Source organism: Tachysurus vachellii, chromosome 9 (genome assembly GCF_030014155.1).
Source record: "Tachysurus vachellii isolate PV-2020 chromosome 9, HZAU_Pvac_v1, whole genome shotgun sequence".
In the NCBI taxonomy this organism is placed as follows: Eukaryota; Metazoa; Chordata; class Actinopteri; order Siluriformes; family Bagridae; genus Tachysurus; species Tachysurus vachellii.
The window spans coordinates 17,156,965-17,172,501 of record NC_083468.1 but is presented as its reverse complement, the minus strand read 5'-3'; the positions used below and the strand labels follow the sequence as shown (position 1 = coordinate 17,172,501).

Genomic DNA, 15,537 nt, shown 5'->3' with positions numbered 1-15,537 from the left:
TTTAGGCAGCTCTGCAAGTTAGAGGAGTACGATCTGTCGTGACATTTCTGTGTGGGTGGTGTAGGGTTGGATGTCAGAGCCCTTGCTGTTGTAGTGCCCTGGGACACTGATGAGCAAATGCAGTATGTCAGTGCAGCAGCAGCAGTTATGCAGCTGGAAAACAGATTCATTAACCCGGCATGCTGAGCAGAGGCAAAGCTTCGTGCTAAATCAAAGTGTCATGGAAGCGCAAGTGTGGAAAGCAGCAGGAGGAGGAAAAAGTGACAGTGTAAATTCCCCTCTAGCACTTACACCCTCCCTCACTCTCTGCCTGCTGGAGTGTGAGTAGGGGATGTTTCATCATGTGCCTCCACACACACTTTCATATCTTATAACTTACTCAAGAAGGGTTATGGTGCTGGATTGAATGTTGTGATTACCAATTGAACTTGTAATTTTAATTGGATTCCAACATCTGCTTGCTGTTTCAAGGTTTGCAAGGTACTCTGGTATTCGCCTGCATTTAGTTCTGATGTGTTTGCTTTGTGCTTTGTGAAGCCTTTTATAGAGGCAGAGCTTCATTTAAACAGTAGAGAAGCAGTCAGTCATACAGCAGTCAGTCATACACACATTACATATTAGACTGTCAATCATACGAGTGGTTATCATCTAATTAAAAGAAAAGAAAAATATTTCCTGTTTCTCAGAACTGTCTTTTAAATGCTGTCTCATAAATGGTAGAATTTCTTATATACCTTCCATGTGTCATTCCAGCATAGAGCTTAGAAGTGGTACGTCTAAAGGAACAAATACAGCCCTATTCAGAACCCCAATATATTACTATTCCACTCAATATAGCACACATCTAACATTCATAAATGTATAGAAATATTCATGAAATGTCGCTTTAGAAGAAAAGGGACAGAAGTGCAAAAAAAAACAAAAAACCTTTTTGTGAGTCTGTGTGAAGGACAGTGTAACTTGTGTGTGAGGGATATGTATATGTAAGGGAGCTTTCACACTTGGGAAAAAAAAAGCAATGGCCAGAGTACCTTTTGTGCTAAAATAAAAAAGCAGCTTATGAGACGTGCACACTGTAACCATAACAACGCTCTTACCGGTTCTAGCTTGCATTGGTTTACTAATCACCTTCCAAACGACCTCCTCAATGCCAAAGTTAAACCCATTTTTATTTATGTCTTATTAATGCTATAATAATAATAATAATAATAATAATAATAATAATAATAATAATAATAATAATTATTATTATTATTATTATTATTATTATTATTATTATTATTATTTTTGTTGTTGTTTGTTAGTATTATTATTATTATTATTACATTGTATTTAGATTAGGCTGGTTAGTAACTTAGTTTTACTAGGACTGATAAGAGCGTTGTTATGGTAACTGTGTGTGCCATGTGACCCGCTCTTTTTTCCCCATGTTAGCACAAAAGGTGATTCAGCTATCACTTTTTCTGTGAAAAATAAACGTGGGGGAAAAAGTGTCAAAACAAACTGTTGTGTCTGTTCAGTGTTATTACTAGCCTCCGTCTGATAGACTGTTTCATATTCACTGAGAAACATAAAGTTTTTACTATGTGGAAAACTTCTTGTCATGTTTCATTGATCTACTAATGAGAAACAGTCTCTCATTCATCAAAGGTGCACATCATCAAATATAAGTGGCAAAAACAAAAAGTACAACCAAATTCTACTGACAGCTTCTTTATGTAATGGTTTTATCTTTGGTGGCTGGTCAGGGTGTGTATACATTTGAGCACAACATTTTAACAGCTTGAAAAATGCTTAATTTCATGTTATATAATTAAAATCATTATTGCCATTGTTGTATAAGCAAGTGTAAGTAGATAAATAGATAAGTTTGATAAAGATATTTGCTCACACAGGAACATCACAGTTACACACAGTTATTGAGGTTATTAAAACACACCAGACATAATTTCATTTAATTTGATAGTCTATTTTTCTGACTTTGTTAGTTATTATTGTTCTGTTATTTATCGTTAAGTCGTTATTTGTCTGTTGTTCAGAATGGAAACTTGGCTAATATATTTTTATTAAAATAAACTTTAATTAAGTCTGATTTCGACTAAATCTAACCTATTTATTTTGGGAACAAATAACTTGAATATACACATGAATACATTATAAATAAATCAGTTGTTTAACTAACTCAGCTTCAATGTTATATCAAGTTATAAATGATTTACTTTTACTCCATTCACTTTTGAAGCACCTGTATCTGTTAATTGGGGATCTGGTATATACAAGAAATGTATATAATGGTAAATTGGGGATGTATGCATATGATATATAAATGACAGTCAGTTTCTTTAATGCACATTGTTGTCAGGAAATTGTTAGTTCAAATTATGATGATACCAGCACCATCTATTGCAGGGATTCAACAAAGCCATATTAGTCGTGCTCTAGAGGTGAGAGATGTCGGTATGCACTCTCCTTTGTTAATCGCAGTACTACTAGCCAATCATGGGCATCTGTGGACTTGTGTATGTGGAAGAGGGCAGAGTGTGTGTTGCTGCCCTGTCATGCAGCAAGACAAGCAATTTGAAAAGATGCTCTGACTGACATCATTCATTAGCAGGCAATTGATCAAATTACAGAGATTTGTGTCCATATAGGTAAAGTTAATTAATTAATCATGGCTACGTTTCATTTCTAATTCAGTTTCATGAATCGGATGTGCTGATTTGTTTGTGTGCCATGCCATCAGCATTTGTTGTAAGCTTTAGTGAATAAGGTGCATACTGAAAAGGAAATTTTAAATTTGTGTCAATTAACATCGAGAGTTGAAATGCAGATTGCTTAACACTGTGCAGAGATTCTCACATGGGCAAACTAAAATGCTATGTTTTTTTCGTTAAATCATTTACATTTCTGTAAGAATAGTGCAGCAGTTGTGCCATAATGACCTGGTAAATGGTTTAAAAAGTAATGTCAGACTACCATGCATAAGCACATATAGCACATAAATCTAAATTAATGACAAAGCCATAATGAGATGCCTGTAAGCTGTATATACTGCAAGTATCCGGTTTTGTTTTTTCTATCAAGAATAGTACGCTAACTCATTAAGCAGTGAATGACACAACCTAGGGGGCACGGTGGCTTAGTGGTTAGCACGTTTGCCTCACACCTCCAGGGTCGGGGTTCGATTCCCGCCTTCGCCTTGTGTGTGTGGAGTTTGCATGTTCTCCCGTGCCTCGGGGGTTTCCTCCGGGTACTCCGGTTTCCTCTCCCGGTCCAAAGACATGCACGGTAGGTTGATTGGCATCTCTGGAAAATTGTCCGTAGTGTGTGATTGTGTGAGTGAATGAGAGTGTGTGTGTGTGTGCCCTGCGATGGGTTGGCACTCCGTCCAGGGTGTATCCTGCCTTGATGCCCGATGACACCTGAGATAGGCACAGGCTCCCCGTGACCCGAGGTAGTTCGGATAAGCGGTAGAAGATGAATGAATGAATGAATGACACAACCTCCAATAACACAAGCTTCTCTTTGTGTGGTGTCCTAAACGATTTTATTGTCAGCAGCTTGCTAAATAATAGCACTTCTAATTATGAGTTTAGTGACAGATACACCACCAGAGTAACTCCAGAGTTTTTAACCCTGGGAAGTCATTGGGACAGTAGTGTCTCAAGTGGTCTCTGGGTTGTTGATTGGAAGTTCAGGGTTCATGCCCCAGCACTGCAAAGCTGCCACTGTTGAGCCCTTGAGAAAGGCCCTTAACTGTCACTGTCACCCTATCATAAAGTGATTCCAAACTTTAAATCCCAAAGAGGCTGGGGTAAAAAAAAAACCAAAAACTAAATAAATAAATAACTCTTCTATGCTCTCATTCCTGTCAATTGTAGTGACACTAGCCAATCATTGGGTCCCTGTGATCTCAATGTATGTGTCACTTTCTTCTGAGTGTGTTGGAAAAGATGTTTATAATAACATGCAAATCTCTATAATGCAATATCTATAACCCATATACACTGCATGCTTATTATTGTTTGCGGTTAGCATGTTTGCCTCACACCTCTGGGGTTGTGGGTTTGATTTTTATCTCCACCCTGTCTCTTCAAAGTTTGCATCTTCTCACATGTGCTTCAGGGGTTTCATCTGGGCAGCCTGACTGGCATCTCTACAAACTGTCTGTAGTATGTGTGAAGGCTCTGGGCTTTGCTTAAGATAAGCATTACAGAAATCTGATGGATTATTTTTTTGCTTGTTCATTTTTTAGGAGTATTATATTATTGTTTTAATTAATATTTTTTGTGGAGTACTGATCTTTTGAACACAAGTCCTTAATATATAAATGTATAGTTATTCTGTATAAATAGTTTATTGTGCATATTATGATAATATTTAGTTGTTTATCTCATATGCCATATTACTGTATTCTTTCTGTGAACTACAGCAATACTTCACATTGCTGATTATTACCGATGGTGTGATCAGTGACATGGACGAGACACGTCATGCGATCGTACAAGCTGCCAAACTGCCCATGTCCATCATTATTATTGGAGTGGGAAATGCCGACTTTGCAGCTATGGAGTTTCTGGATGGAGACAGCAGTGTATTACGTTCCTACACTGGAGAAGAGGCAGTCAGGGACATAGTACAGTTTGTCCCATTCAGGGACTTCCGCAATGTGAGTACTCATTCTTTTTCTGATGAAATTTCTCTCAGTATCTCAACCACAAGCTCCCTTTTAAACTTCACAAGCTTTTTCACCCCTGGTACTGTTATATAAGGACACATTTTTTGCACGCAGCTTTTATTCACCGAGCTACATTATTGTTGCAGAGACAGGTTGCAAGTCACAGCTCTATGGTGCCATGCTGTCAATATTACAGCATGTAATTTGACCTCAATGTGTTAGCTTACTCACTTAATCAATACTGTGGGTGCTACGAGGCTGCGTGTGGTGCCTTGGTGTTCTGGACGAGCTCCACAGTGTCGTGTGGGTGTGGGAGTGGGTGTTTTGCAGACCATGTGACTTCCTCAACAGTGCGAGAGAGCACACACAATGCTCCCTGTGGCATCCTTTGCTACAAATTGAAATTCATTTCAAGTACTGAGCACATTCACTACTTCATTACGTAAACAGTGCATCTGCCTGAGTGATAAGGGCATCGCAGCTTCAGGAACCTAATGAGCAATCCTTGTTTCTGGCACAGCATCAGCTGATTGTTTGTTTGTGTTTGCTTTTCTCACAGGCTCCGAAGGAAACTTTAGCCAAATCAGTATTGGCCGAGCTGCCTCAACAGGTTACACAGTATTTCAAACAGAGGAACCTGTCGCCTAGAAACACGATGCCGGAGTAAAAGTTTTAACGTGTGGAGTTCACACTGCATGTTGCCAAAATCTACTTACTGTTTACAAAAAAAAAAAAAAAAAGATCACTGACCTTACTGAAGGACAAAGCGCATGCCTTTCTATAAATAATTGTTTTTAATAAATAAATGTTTTTATTTATTGGTTTTACAAATGCCAAGTTCTAAAAGAAGATGCAATGTAAGGTTATGTACGTGTGTGTGTCAGACACTAACTCCTCTAACGCAGGGGTTGTCAACTCCAGTCCCCTGACAAACTGGAGCAGCTCACGAACAAGCAGGATGTGTTGGGGGGAAAAAAGAACCTTCAAGCTCAAAAGCAACTGAGAACTAGAGCAAAGGAACACCTGTTAAATATTCCTAGAGGGGGTGAAAACCTTTGAATGTATATTTATGTGTTTTAAAAGATATTATCTTTCATATTTGTAATTGTTATCTTTTCTGTAGTGCTTTGTAATTTGTCAGTTGTATAGTACCATGGTTATGGTGATGTTCTTTTGTGCTTTTATACAGTTTGGTCAGTCTTTTTTTTGTTACAGTACTCAGGTCAATAAATTTCACTTGAGGTGTTGCTAGTCGTAAAGCACGTGTCCTAAAACCACATCATATGACATATGCAAGAGCTTATTAACCTGCAATCTAGTTTTTATAGAATGGGTAATGGAGTATGCACAGCACGCCTCTGCAATTAGAGAGGTTTCATTTGGTTACAAGTTCTTGATTAAAGTGACTTTCATTTTAAAGTCCATGAGGAAAAAATACACGACAAACATTTCATTTCCCTTTTGGCTTTAATGTTCCATCCAGGTTTCACGCACATTCATATCCTTATAGGGGAACAGTTCATAAAATATCCAGCATTTTTAGCATTGCAGCCTTAAAAAAACAAGCATGGACTTTCAGAAAGACTTTTTTTTATACATCTTCCAACCCAGCACTGCTCAGAACAGTCTGATTCTCTCATATGATGGTACTGAAGATATCCGATTAAGTGACATAAAGCAGCCTTCTCTTCAATCCACAGACGTCAGTCGTCATCCCCTTCGTCAGCAGCTCGGTAGAAGCCATGGAGACGCGTAGGGTGTCATCGCCAGGTTTAGGTGCAGGGATTTAAACTGTATGGAATGTAATACGGGGATGATGGGGAGGAGTCATTTCAACACACAACACATCAATGACCACAGTGCCAATTACTGTTAAAGGAGCCTTTAATTAGTTTTAAGTCAGATTAGGAAAAAGTCTTATTAAAACCAAACATCCAGCACTGCAGAATTTTAGAACTGGGACACTGAGGCAAATTACTGAGTTTATACCGTCAACATTAACATCAACTGAGATCAAGCAACTGTGATCCGGACGGCTAAAAGGGCAAAAACAGGGGAGGAGCCAAGATACAATAAGGGAGAAATAAAATGGATGACCGTGTGGTTCGTCAGTGTGTCTATCTGAAGAGTCTGTGGCACTTTATGGGAAAGGTGGTTCCTTCCACGCTACCTTCGCTGTCACTGCTAGACTCGGAGTCGCTGCTGCCCGAGTAGGCCCCGAGGCCTGGCAGGATGCCCACACACATGGCTGCAGAGGGTCGATGGAGCGTGCCCCCCCGTGTCACTCCTGCCCTAGGCACCGATTTCTGCCCCACTGTTTCCTGATCTAAACACAGACACATGTTCTAATAAACATCTCCATGTCATACCTAATTAATACCTCTAACATCCAATATAAAAATTCTATTTGAATTTAAAACTTTTGTGAATATTATTATAATAAAACATTTAAATATTTGCTTATAGGCAGAACAGTATATCCAAGTTCTCAGTTAGGAAATAAAAATCATACCAAAGCAGAATAATTTTTCAGTTTTTCTATAATAAATAATGTATAATTAAAATAGCTTCTTCATATGGCTGATGAATAATATTTAAATAAATTTCTACTTATTGCATAATTAAGTAGTGCTTCAGTAGTGCTGGTCACAGTCATTTATACACAAACACCATGAATTGAACTAGTCCAGTATGTATAATGTATATAACGAATGAATAAAATGTGCTCATGTTAGTCACTGAGCCCCAAAGCGTGCCCACCTGTCTGACTGCCGTTACCAGTTGTTTCTGCTGCTGCTGTCATCGTCGTCTCCTCTACTTTCTGCTTCTTACTGCTTTCTGACGACTGAGAGGAACTGAAGCGAGTGAAAGAAACAAAACACCAGCGAAAAAGTTGTTTAATCCCTGCTTTGATTTCCCTCTCAGCTCTGTGACGCTCCCACAAGGAGAATGTCAGAATGTAAAGTAGTTTGTGTGAGTCATGGCAATCAGAACAAAATTAATTAGAGCCCGAGAAAGGTTAAGTGGCTTTTATGAGAGAAAGAGATGAATTTTTTTGCTTCGTTCCAATATTTAAAGACAATAGCAGGCCTATATGAATATGATTATAAATGCAAAAAAGCTCCAAAGATTGTCAGAAATGAAGATACATATCTCCCCTGCATCCAGATCCCATGAATCCGTCCTCCTCACCTGCGGCGTTTGACTGCACCAGCCAGTAGGTGTGCCTGAGACAGATGGCTGGTCTTCTGTTCTGGTGGTTTGGGTGCAGCCTTTTTCTCTGGCTCCTTCTTTTGACTCTGACTGGACACCATTTTTTTCAAAGCCTGAGACTTAAGAGTTAAGGAGCGCATATACATATACTTACGCAAATAAATACTCGTATACACACTCATTCTGTGAGCATATCAATTAACCACTGGATGTTTTCAACTACCTTTATAATTAGTCATGTCTAGAATTTTTTTAATTCTGACTAAGGCTACTGTAAATAAACACATGTTTAAAAAAAAAAAAAAAAAAAAAAAAAAAGGCAAGTAAGTATGAATAAGTTGTATAAGCCGAATTAAGCTGAATTAATACATGTAGGCTTTTGAGTTCCAGTAATATCAGGCTCAGATAAAGACACTGGAAGACAAGTATGAATAAATTCGTTATGCCTTTAGCATGTCCGTGTATTTTCACTGACAATGTGCAACATTGCATTTAGACTTGCTTGATAATAACTCCTAATCAACATTAACATGTTTCCCAAACCTACTATTTTATTAAAATATACACAGCCCAAAAGGCATAATGCAGCACAGACTGCATTATGCTACGTTCACACATACAGTGATTTTATCACTGCAAGTCTCCAGGCGGCATTACAACTGGTTGCCATAGTAATAATGTTGATCAGTGGGAGGTAACTAGTATTCCACTTGAGAACAAATCAGTTTTCTTGACGCTAAAATAAAACCTTGTGAAGAGAGAGGGGGGTTTGTATATAAAATTCTTCAGTGGATATGTACATCATATCATATAAGAGAGTTTGCTGATCACATGCACATAAAGTTAAACTATTGTCAGGTTTGTCATGTTTCTGGACACGGCCACATCTAATAGCCAACAGTTGCTTGAGTTGCTGGAAGGCGGCAGCTCTCACTAATGACCTCTGGTCACTGCGAGTCAGGGTGTGTGTAAACGTGGCATTATGAAATGCTCCTCAAGTAGCTACCACAATCGTTTCTAACCAAATCTTAAATACAGCATTCCATTTTTCAGTCCCATTGAAAAACACATTTTGGTTAAAACTGCATTTGTAAACATTTTGAAATCCCTAATATCTGACAACACAGGACGAATCGCATCCAAATGCCATTTCAGTTAAATGCCACTCCACACCAAAGGCACATGGGTGAAAAAAAAGCTGACAAATTAGACCACTCCTTTTCTCCCTACCATAGATACTGTATCAAATCCTCATCCCCTCTGACTGAGTTCTCAAAAAAAATGCCCTGAAAACGTGGCTAAGAAAAACTGCTACCCCTCGAGGCTAAGACGGTTAAATTAGGCCATATTGTTATATTACCCAGAGGAACAAAAGTTCACAGCTCTCTGCTGTGCGATTACACGTCACCACTGCCGCATGCCTGCCGAACGGCTCTGTTACCACGACAACGCGTCCTCCGAAATGCATTCGCATGTCTGACTGGCAGCGGGAAAGAATGAACAATTGTACCCGTATTCCATTAAAATAAACAAACTCTAAAGACCTCCTAGAGCCTGGGTTTAAAGGGCAGGGAGCTGTGAATACATCAGCGTGAGCCAGTTAACACGCTGGTTAAAGGGATGCTGCTGATTTTCCTCATCACTGAAACACACTGCTGGTAAATACTTCCACATCATGTCTAATACAGCCAGAGCTGCCAGGTCAAATCCCACCCTGAATTATGAAATAACAGACTGCAGGACTTTCTCACAAACGAGAGACATTCATTCTGGCATGATTTAATAGTAGAGGCATAAAAACATGCAAAACATTAGACTCTAAATGTTATGCTTTCTATTTAAACTGGGTTACAGTTCATTTAGACACAAATGAATGTAAACAGACTACAGTGCAATGTTAAGACTAAACTGCTGAGTCTTAACATTGCATTAAAAGAAGTCTTCCTTAATGTGTTTGCCAACTTCGTTCTCATTTCTTCTTAAACCAGTCTCAGATGTGCAGCTCAAAAGTAGGTGTGCTAAAAGGTGCAAGAGGCTTTCCTATGAGCTGACAGTTGCTGTGTTTTGACCGTTGTCTCTACCATTAGTTAGTAGGAAGCAAGCAGATTCAGAACTCTGGCAGTATTTGCAAAGTTGTGATGCACGTGCAACAAAATGAAAGGATATCCTGTATTCCTGAAGCTCCTGTTTCTCCTCGTCTCTCCTCTGCTTCTCTACAAGGCACTGCTGCCGTGACACTTCATCCAGAAAGTGGGCCTCGTCCTCATCCAAGCCTTTTACCATGTTTTCTGTTGAGAGAAATCTGCACTGTTTGGTCTCCTCAGACTCACAGACACACACTTAAGCATCAGGAAGTGCTTTCGAAATACCGGTTGTTCCTTGCTAACATTTTTTTTTTTAAAAACCGCCCAAATGGATGACTTTTGCAGTTATTCCACAGATCAAGCAATCTGCCCTTAAATTAACTCAGCGCTGAGAGCCGCTGGTCGCCAGGGAGACTGAGGACGGGTCCGTCTCCAGGGATACAAAGAAGTAACGGAGCTGCCGAAAGCCCGTCTCCTGTCTGTGCCTGCAAGAATTGACTGAAACGTCGCTCACAATCACACACGCATATGAGCTGTGACCCTAAACGGACACAGGTCCGAATCTACAGAGACGACTTAGAGAAACACAGATCACGGCATGGTGAAAACATGAGAGCAGACGGAGGTCTTACTGAATTTGAATTGTTCCTCGTATTCCTCCTGTTTTTTGTCCTTCTGCTCTTGAAGCTTCTCAAACAGGGATCGAGGGTCATACTCCTCCTCGGGGACGGCTTTAGGAACGGGGCAAATAAACACACACACACAAAACATACAAAGATGCATTTCAGAAATACTGAAGCCACAGAGTCACATTTTAATGCTGGAATTCTGATCATGTCGCTTCCTTTCTCCTTATTTGAGAGATTAAAATGCATATGGGAAGGAATGGGGCTAAAAACTAGAAAATGTCTTTCATTCATCATTTACAGCGAGGAAAAAAAAATAATCCAGAAAAACGCATTTCAAAAAAGTTATAAATTGATTTGCATTTTAATGAGTGAAATAAGTATTTGATCTCCTGTCAATCAACAAGATTTCTGGCCCCCAGGTATCTTTGATAAAGGTAATGAGTGGAGATTAGGAGCACAACCTTCATTTCTTTGTCAGTGGGCAAACATACAAAATCAGCAGGGGATCAAATAATTTTTTTCCCCCCTCACTGTACATCATTGACTGAATGTAAATAATATCTAAATAGATACCCGGCTGGTATGAGCCAAGTTCAGGTGTGAAAGCTGCTCGTACATGACAAATATCGTACAAATTACTCAAAGTTTTGTGGTGATGATGATGAGAAAAGGGTTGATGATGATTTGTCAGATAGAAAAACTTACTGTGTATAAAACCATTCTATAATCAGTGCTTGCAATGAGAAATGTCATGAAAAATGTATGTGATTCATTCACTAACGAATCGTTGTGTTTGAATGAATCTTTTTAGTGAACAAATTGTTTTCTTGTGTCATTTGTGGTGACTTTGATTGTACTGGATCATCAGCTCATTATGAACTGAATGAAGAAGCACATGAACCATATGATTGAATTGGAACTTGTCAGTCGTGAACGATATGAATAAATGGGTCAGCAAATACTTTCATGAGCACATCGACCCAAAAAATAAGCAGCAAAATCATTCGTTCAGTTCTGATGGGAGTCTTACTTGTTCAACAGGAGGAGAAAGGAGCTCTGGCAACGTTTTGTATCTTTGCATAATAATATGGTGCATAATCCCACTTTATGAATATATAATGAGTGATGATGACCTCACTATAAAATGAAATCAACTGAAAGGGTAAATTACGGTAAATGTCGTATATATAAAAATATATAGGAAGATTTAATAGATCTGCTATTGCATTTGAGGTGAAAAGTTAAACACCATTTTTTTTAACTTAATTTGTAAACATGCACATTATATATATATATGTGTGTGTGTGTGTGTGTGTACAAATTAGTGAGCAAATCACTTTGGTGAACAGAATCAAAAGATTAAAGATTTGAGTCACTGTGATGAATCAACATTACCAATGTTAATGTCTCATTCTAATCTGTATCTTTTGAACAGTTAATCTGTATCTATCTGAACAGTTAATGCTAAAAGGACATGCCGTGCATGCAAAATACTCTGTTTGTCTCACTTAAATTTTAGTAGCAAAGAAAATGATTTCATTTTACTAAATCATTTTGCTAACGTGCACACACAAAAATAATGTAGGAATCGTGCACTCCGTCTGTAGTTTGAAAATGAATGATATGTGAGAATAAATTTGTGATTTTGAGTGCTACTATCACAAACTTTCACAAGCACATCAACCCAAAAAAAAGGCAGCAGAATTTGATTTCAAATGTGTTTTCACGTTACTTACTTTCAGGATCATCAGGCTTGCGAACTTTCTCCCATTCCTCCTGCCGCTTTTTTCTCTTCTCCTCTATCTCTGATTCTGAAACAAACTTCCGGCTCAGGTCTACCCCGTCCGCCATGACAGTGCTTTAAAAAAAACAAAACAAAATAAAAAAAAACAAGTCTACAAATCAGTAAAAAAGAATAATCCACAACTTTTTCAGATTGTTCAGAACAATCCAGCTCAGCTTGGAGAACATACCTCAATGTAATCAGCTGTATCAAGTGGAAAAATGGATCCACTTCATGAAGTCATCGATAACAGATTCAGCACATCAGAGCTGAAAGAGACACGATGGCTTAGAACACAGTGATAAGAGAAATCTGTGCTAACATTAATATCAGAAATCAGATCTAAAGCCTGGTTTATGTGTACTGGAAGAGACGGTATTGCTCATCATGGTCAGAGCTGAACATCGCTGAGAGCCCAACAGCCTCACGTGTTAAATGGAGTAATACAAATCATTTCAACAATCTAAACTAGTTATTACAGAAGCAGTATTTTTTCCGCAAAATATCACAGCACTGCGTTTTATTGTTAGGTCACGAATGGGAGTTTACAGAAAGCCAGCTTACAATGGCATAGGGAACACTGCAGGTAAACAGTTCCCTCTAGTGGCTGATTTCACTACCTGGCAATTCCAGGTCAGGGACAATAATATTAGAGCTGACTGCTGGAAAAGAAAGTTATAGAGAACATGCAAGGAATACAATCAGTCAATGACAGAGAAGCATGATGCAGGTGAAGCCTATCTATCCACGCTAATCAGCCATAACATTAAACCAGCTGCTTAATACAATGTAGGTCCCTTTGTGCTGCCAAAACGGCTCTGACGCATCAAAGCATGGACTCTACGAGACATCTGAAGGTGTGCTGTTGTATCTGACACCAAGACATTAACAGCAAACCCTTTAAAGTTCTGCAAGTTGCTATCGGGCCTCCCACACTTTATGTACATAACTGATCAGTCATTTATTCTGTATTCATATTTAATACTCAATATCTATTGTATCACATCTGCATTGTCTTGTACAGTCTGTTTTGTCTTGTGTTGTATAGTATAGTGTTATTTATGTCTGTACTTTTGAGAGTCACAAACAGCTGGAACCAAATTCCTTGTGTGTGTCAACACACTTGGCCAATAAACCTGATTCTGATGGATCGGACAGACCCCAGATCAGTGACCCTACAGATGCTCAATAGTTTTGAGATCTGGGGAATTCCAAATTAATTTTAAAGAACCAGGCCAACATTTTCCATTGCTTCATGGTCTAGTTTTAATGCTCATGTGGCCGTTCTAGGAGCTTTCAGCAATGGGCAGGGGTCGGCATGGTCACTCAGCTAGCTGTGATGCACTGTGTGTTCTGACACTATATCCTATATCGAGCATTAACTTTCTCAGCATTGTGTGCTAAAGTAGCTTTTCCGTGGAAATGGATAAGACAAGCTAGCTTTCTCTCTCCATGTGCACCACTGAGCATTGTGCACTCATAACACTGTTGTTGATTCACTAGTTGTCATTCCTTGGCCCACTTTACGTAGGTACTAAACACTGCATACCAAGAACACACCACAAGACATGCTGTTTTGAAATGCTGTGATCCAATCATACAGACAGCTCCAGACAGCTAGGTCTACACAGTTGACCATTTTTCTTGATTTCAACACATAAACTTTGAGAACTAACCGTTCACTTGTTGCCTAATATAACCCACTCTGTGACAGGTGCCACTGTAAGAAGTCACTGTCAGTGGTTTTAGTGTTATTGCTGAGAGCAGTAGGTGTAGGGGTGTGTGTGTGTATGAGTGTTTAATACTGCCACCCTGAAGTTGATTATTTTAACAACATACCCCAAATCCATAATGTATTTTTTAATTTTCGTATACCTTCATAATGTGGTAACGTTTACAACTTCAAACTTCATTTATTATGTGTACTTTTATAGTTACATTTAATGTTTGCGAAAAATCTGCAAATTTCATTAAAACTGCTAGAATTTTTTGTTCCCACATCCCACTCTTTTCCCTTTATATTTAAGCAAATAATACAAAAATACAGCTTTTCGTATTATTGAGAAAAGAAAAGGCTGAAGATGTGAATATCTATAGGGAATATTATCCTAGGGCAATCAATGTTAAATGTTTCTTTAATAAAAGCTTCTTTTTAAATCGTTAATAAAAACATTTTCTGATCCTTTTATTCTTAGTCTTGGGGCTGTGAACGAGTCCTGGTTCTAGTAATGTTGTATTATTAGAATCAATAAAATAACAGAAACCTGTGCAACCAGTTAAACAGTGTAGTATGTGTAATGTACAGCTTATTATACATAATGAAACTTGAACAAACTCCTAAGCTCACAGAGCTATAGATAACCCCAAGAATGCCAAGGAATCAATTGAGCCTCAAAGTCAATCTATTATTTAGTGACTGACTTCAGTCACACAGGAACTCAAACAGTTTAAACAGTTAATAAGTGCAAAGAAATCACGCCCAGTAAGGCTAAATAAAATATCACAACCAACCTACAGGGTAAAGACATGAGCTATATTATTATCAGATCACATTTAGATCAGAAAGAGCAGCTTATATAAAGTCCAGTGTAATTCTATTCAGAGTCATTTACATGCACGCTAGCTAACGGCTAAGAACTGCTAACTGCATGAAAAATGTCACAAACACGTCACACAAACTGATTAAACCCGGCACTACATTTCACTATGTACATTACCTCAAAGAGTTGGTATATAAGCTTCGAAATTAATTCTTAATTCTCCATGATTTACGCAAAGACAGAAATAGAGAGAATGTAGATATTTACCACCCGCACTTGTGTCACTGTAAATGTGTCCGAGTTACAACCGCTGCTCAACAAATACAGTTCCTATAAAGAGAGAACACTGCTAGTCATGGAGTATGTAGTTTTCTGAAAAGTCTTTTTTTTAATCTGAAAGTGTTTTTAATTAGTCTTACTTTATCAAAGTGTGCTACAGTAGCAGCCGTTTATGGGACTTCATGAAAGAATACCAAGAAGAAAACAATACAATTACAACAAAAACAATAACAAAAGATTTTGATTTACCACCTTTAGTGTGTAGACTGATAGTATTTTTAGTCTGTGACCTAGTAAACCAGTATAGGGATCTATTTCTATTTATTTATTC

The 15,537-nt window shown here is 38.4% G+C and overlaps 2 protein-coding genes across 6 annotated transcripts in view; one reads left to right on the top strand and one right to left on the bottom strand.

The window, feature by feature from the left end:
• The window catches only part of cpne2 (copine II), a 30,868-nt gene extending 24,931 nt beyond the window's left edge, over window positions 1-5,937 (top strand). For both annotated transcript variants that reach the window (XM_060877987.1, XM_060877988.1), the window contains exons 15-16: window positions 4,433-4,669; window positions 5,238-5,937. In XM_060877987.1, the coding sequence (XP_060733970.1) occupies window positions 4,433-4,669; window positions 5,238-5,345 (345 nt within the window). In that variant the 3' untranslated portion in view covers window positions 5,346-5,937. The remainder of the gene's footprint in view (window positions 1-4,432; window positions 4,670-5,237) is intronic.
• A 189-nt stretch (window positions 5,938-6,126) lies between these two features.
• Window positions 6,127-15,226, bottom strand: psme3ip1 (proteasome activator subunit 3 interacting protein 1). 4 transcript variants are annotated; one of them, XM_060877993.1, is made up of 9 exons: window positions 12,952-13,049; window positions 12,578-12,656; window positions 12,341-12,462; window positions 10,608-10,706; window positions 10,059-10,179; window positions 7,871-8,005; window positions 7,439-7,533; window positions 6,849-7,004; window positions 6,127-6,469 (listed from the first exon to the last, which is right to left on the bottom strand). In XM_060877993.1, the coding sequence occupies exons 3-9, from the start codon at window positions 12,453-12,455 to the stop codon at window positions 6,465-6,467; spliced, it is 726 nt and encodes a 241-aa protein (XP_060733976.1). In that variant the 5' UTR covers window positions 12,456-12,462; window positions 12,578-12,656; window positions 12,952-13,049; the 3' UTR covers window positions 6,127-6,464. The 4 variants fall into 4 exon arrangements, with proteins under 4 accessions (XP_060733976.1, XP_060733975.1, XP_060733974.1 ...); XM_060877992.1 differs by lacking the exon at window positions 12,952-13,049 and adding an exon at window positions 15,195-15,226 and having other exon boundaries at window positions 6,127-7,004; XM_060877991.1 differs by lacking the exon at window positions 12,952-13,049 and adding an exon at window positions 15,105-15,214 and having other exon boundaries at window positions 6,127-7,004.
• Between the last annotated feature and the right edge of the window lie 311 nt (window positions 15,227-15,537).